This window comes from Pongo pygmaeus, chromosome 1 (genome assembly GCF_028885625.2).
Source record: "Pongo pygmaeus isolate AG05252 chromosome 1, NHGRI_mPonPyg2-v2.0_pri, whole genome shotgun sequence".
Lineage (NCBI taxonomy): Eukaryota > Metazoa > Chordata > Mammalia > Primates > Hominidae > Pongo > Pongo pygmaeus.
Window position 1 is genome coordinate 1,749,624 of NC_072373.2, and position 4,318 is coordinate 1,753,941.

The 4,318-nt window shown below is 39.3% G+C and overlaps 1 protein-coding gene across 1 annotated transcript; it reads left to right on the top strand.

The window, feature by feature from the left end:
* Positions 1-2,010: 2,010 nt before the first annotated feature.
* Positions 2,011-2,679, top strand: LOC129014293 (putative vomeronasal receptor-like protein 4). The gene has a single exon (XM_054451554.1). The coding sequence runs from the start codon at positions 2,011-2,013 to the stop codon at positions 2,677-2,679; it is 669 nt and encodes a 222-aa protein (XP_054307529.1).
* Positions 2,680-4,318: the final 1,639 nt, after the last annotated feature.

Here is a 4,318-nt window from a genome sequence, read left to right on the forward strand (position 1 = left end):
GTCATTGGTAGCTTGATGGAGATGGCATTGAATCTACAAATTACCTTGGGCAGTATGGCCATTTTCACGATCTTGATTCTTCCTATCCATGAGCATGGAATGTTCTTCCATTTGCTTGTGTCCTCTTTTATTTCATTGAGCAGTGGTTTGTAGTTCTCCTTGAAGAGGTCCTTCACATCCCTTGTAAGTTGGATTCCTAGGTATTTTATTCTCTTTGAAGCAATTGTGAATGGGAGTTCACTCATGATTTGGCTCTCTGTTTGTCTGTTATTGGTGTATAAGAATGCTTGTGATTTTTGCACATTGGTTTTGTATCCTGAGACTTTGCTGAAGTTGCTTATCAGCTTAAGGAGATTTTGGGCTGAGACAATGGGGTTTTCTAGATATACAATCATGTCATCTGCAAATAGGGACAATTTGACTTCCTCTTTTCCTAATTGGATACCCTTTATTTCTTTCTCCTGACTGATTGCTGGCCAGAACTTCCAACACTGTTGAATATGAGTGGTGAGAGAGGGCATCCCTGTCTTGTGCCTATACCACAGTTTCTTAATGATATTTTTTGTAGTCTCATTGTGGTTGCATATTGTATATGCAAATTTTCAAGTCTTTGCATTTCCCATATGTGGCTCATGCATTTCTTATGTTTCTCTCCACAGTTTTCCTGCTTTTGAAATGACTATCACCAGTTGTCCTCTTGGCATAACAAAGCCCCCTTCTCACAGTGATAATTTTATCACCCAAACACATCCATTTTCTTTCCATGAGATAATCTAAATTTTAAAAATGATGATGATATTTGCCAAAATGATTATGACAAAGTAGCTATTATTTCATGATTGACAAGATTCACTTTTAGGTCTTTATATGCCTGACACTTATTTAAGTGCTTTATGCAGTTTTTATGTATTACACTTTACAAGGTTCCTAGACAGGTGCATTATGTTCTGATTTAACAACCCAGGATATAGAAGCACACATCGTCATTTCCTTACTCTGCACCATGTCCCACCACAGTCAACTCTGTCAAGCCTGGTCTGATTCTGCTGAGCAGCTGCTCTTACTTTATTCTCCTTCCTTTTCTTGTGACTAGGAGCACAGCCCAGGTAGTTGTGATGATGCTATGAATCCCATTATTGAGCATGACTGAGGACCAGGCTTGGTGCCTAGCACTGGCTGAATGGTCTTCCGTGGAAACAAGAGCTGCCTAGTCAGTCAAGGAAGGCCCTTGGTGCACATTGCCACTCTCCTGGCATGCTTCCAGGGTTTTCACCATCATGCATGGGGTCAAAGCTGCATTTACCACAATAAGTGCCCATGTTTGAATGTGAGAGTTTTAACTGTTTATAGACCTTAGGTTTTTGTTATTTTTCTGCAGAATCTATGTAAGCTACATACCAAAATATATGTAAGAAGCTGCTCTGCCGCTGTCAATAATAGTTACTGTTCAGTGAAAATCATTGAGTCATTTTACTTCTCCATCCCCAAGTGCACCAGGAAAGGAGCCCCAGAGAAGATGAGATAAAGATGGAAATGGTCCTGTTGAGTTAATTTACTTTTTCCACTTGCCCAACACATACTTTGATTTTGTTTGACAAATATTTATAGGTAGAAGAAGTTTGTGCACAGCAGAAATCCAAGCTCCTTCCTGCCCTTGAGGTACTTGGGGACATGTACAAGAGAAACCATCAATTTTCCATCAACAGGGCAAATGTTGCTATGGAGGAAAGCATAGATTCTGTGGGAGCCCAGGAAAGGGAACAGAGGGAGAACCACAGGGATGCAAATGGGAGACAGACAGCAAGTATCTGGAGAATTACATGGTTGCATTGAATGTTTAGCAAAGAGTAATAAACTACTCAGATTTAATCGACATTTTTTTATTCCAGATCACAGAGATTATTGAACATAATGATACTAATTAACAACATAGCAGAAATGTTCCTAATGCAATTATCATTTGACGTCTTATTTTTCTCTAGAGATATCCTTTATTTGTTTTAATTTTCCATGGAAATGACCAAGCTTTTCACCTATATTGTCATTAAAAATGTTTATTACCCTCAAGTGAGCTTTGGAATCTCAGCAAACACCTTCCTCCTTTTCCATATCTTCACTTTTGCTTATACTCACAGGCCTAAGCCCATTGACATGATCATTAGTCACTTGTCCCTAATCCACATACTACTGCTCTTCACTCAGGCGATACTGGTGTCCTCTGACTTATTTGAATCATGGAATATTCAGAACAATGATCTAAAGTGTAAGATCATCATATTTTTAAACAGGGTGATGAGGGGCATCTCCATCTGCACTACTTGCCTCCTAAGCATGCTCCAGGCCATCACCATCAGCCCCAGCACCTCCTTCTTGAAAAAGTTTAAACATATTTCTGCAAATCACACCCTAGGCTTCATCCTCTTCTCATGGGTCCTCAACATGTTCATTACTAGTAACCTTTTGCTTTTCATTGTGCCTACCCCGAATAGGATTGGGGCCAGTCTTTTGTTTGTCACTGAGAACTGTTATGTTTTGCCCATGAGCTACACCCACAGGAGCCTGTTTTTCATACTAATGGTTTTAAGGGATGTCATCTTCATAGGACTCATGGTCCTCTCAAGTGGGCTACATGGTGATTATTTTGTACAAACAAAAGAGACTGTCCCAGCACCTACATAGCACCAGCCTCTCCCCAAGAGTCTCCCCAGCAAAAAGGGCCTCCCAGACCATCCTACTGTTGGTGAGTTGTTTTGCCTTCCTATATTGGGTGGACCTCATATTCTCATTTTCAGTGGTTGTGACATGGATAAACAACCCTCTATTGGTATGGTTCCATATGCCCATGGTCAATAACTATGCCATAATTAGTCCTTTAGTCTTAATCTATGCTGATAACAAATATTCAAGATTGTTCAGACTCTTTGGAGGAGAATAATTAAGGTTTATCAAAAGTGATGAAAATTTACAAGTAGAAATGCATTTGATAGTCCCCTAAATAGTTTTACATGTTGCATAGGGTATTTCTCTGAATACATGCATTCAAGATTATTACTAACCCTGTGTTGTATCAATTATAACAATCTTTGTAATATGATTAATATGATTAGCAAATGCAATTGAGTAAATTGTGCACATCAGTCATATGTTTATAGGATTTTTGTTTCTTTGCTTTCTTTTTTTTTTTTTTAGACAGAGTCTCCCTCTGTCACCCAGGCTGGAGTGCAGTGGCACCATCTCGGCTCACTGCAAGCTCTGCCCCACCGGGTTCCCACCATTTTCCTGCCTCAGCCTCCCGAGTAGCTGGGACTACAGGTGCCCACCACCACACTCGGCTAATTTTTTGTATTTTTAGTAGAGACAGGGTTTCACTGTGTTAGCCAGGATGGTCTCAATCTCCTGACCTCATGATCCACCCACCTCAGCCTCCCAAAGTGCTGGGATTACCGGCGTGAGCCACCGCACCCGGCCACACTCTTCTTGTTTGTATATAAATATCCCGTTTTATTTATCACACTTTTTTGATCTCCCACATGTATCTCCATTTCCCAACTTTGTTATGTTTTTATTTTTACTTATTTCTATATATTTTTTTTGAGACAGGGTTTCTCTCTGTCCCCCAGCCTTGGGTGCAATGGCACAATCATGTCTCACTGCTCCCTCGACCTCCTGGGCTCAAATGATCCTCCCACCTCAGCCTTTGAATAGCTGGGATTACAGGCACATGCCACCACACCTGGCTAATCAAAAAAAATTTTTTTGTAGAGACAGGGTCTCACTGTGTTGCCGAGGCTGGTCTCAAACTCCTTGGGCTCAAGGAATCCTCCTGCCTTGGCCTCTCAAAGTGTTGGATTATAGGTATGAGCCATCCCTCCTGATCTGACTTTATCATTTCTATAAAATTCAAAGTCTTTATTTCAAATATTGTATCTTTGTTTTCCCTCTTCTCTACTTCAGAATTTTCAACATGATTTAAATTAGACCTGCCCATTTTATTATTTGTATCTCCTAATCTCTTTCATATACCTTAGACCTCTCTGTTTTCTCAGTTGCGTTCTGAACATTTTATTCAGCCAAGTAGCTTAGTTATCATTTTACCTGAAGTCTGTATCAACTGCCATTTAACAATTCATTTTCATAGCTTTGATGGCAGTTTATTTATTTTTTATATTTTTTATGTTGATACATAATATGTGTACATATTTATGGCATATGTATAATATTTTGTTATATGCATACAATGTGTCATGATCAAGTTGGTGTATAGGGTATTCATCAACTCAAATTTTTATTTGTAATTTTACAAAAAAATTTTTGGAGA

Coding starts and splice junctions, on each gene's coding strand:
- LOC129014293 (XM_054451554.1), top strand. CDS start 2,011: ATGGAAATGACCAAGCTTTTCACCTATATTGTCATTAAAAATGTTTAT.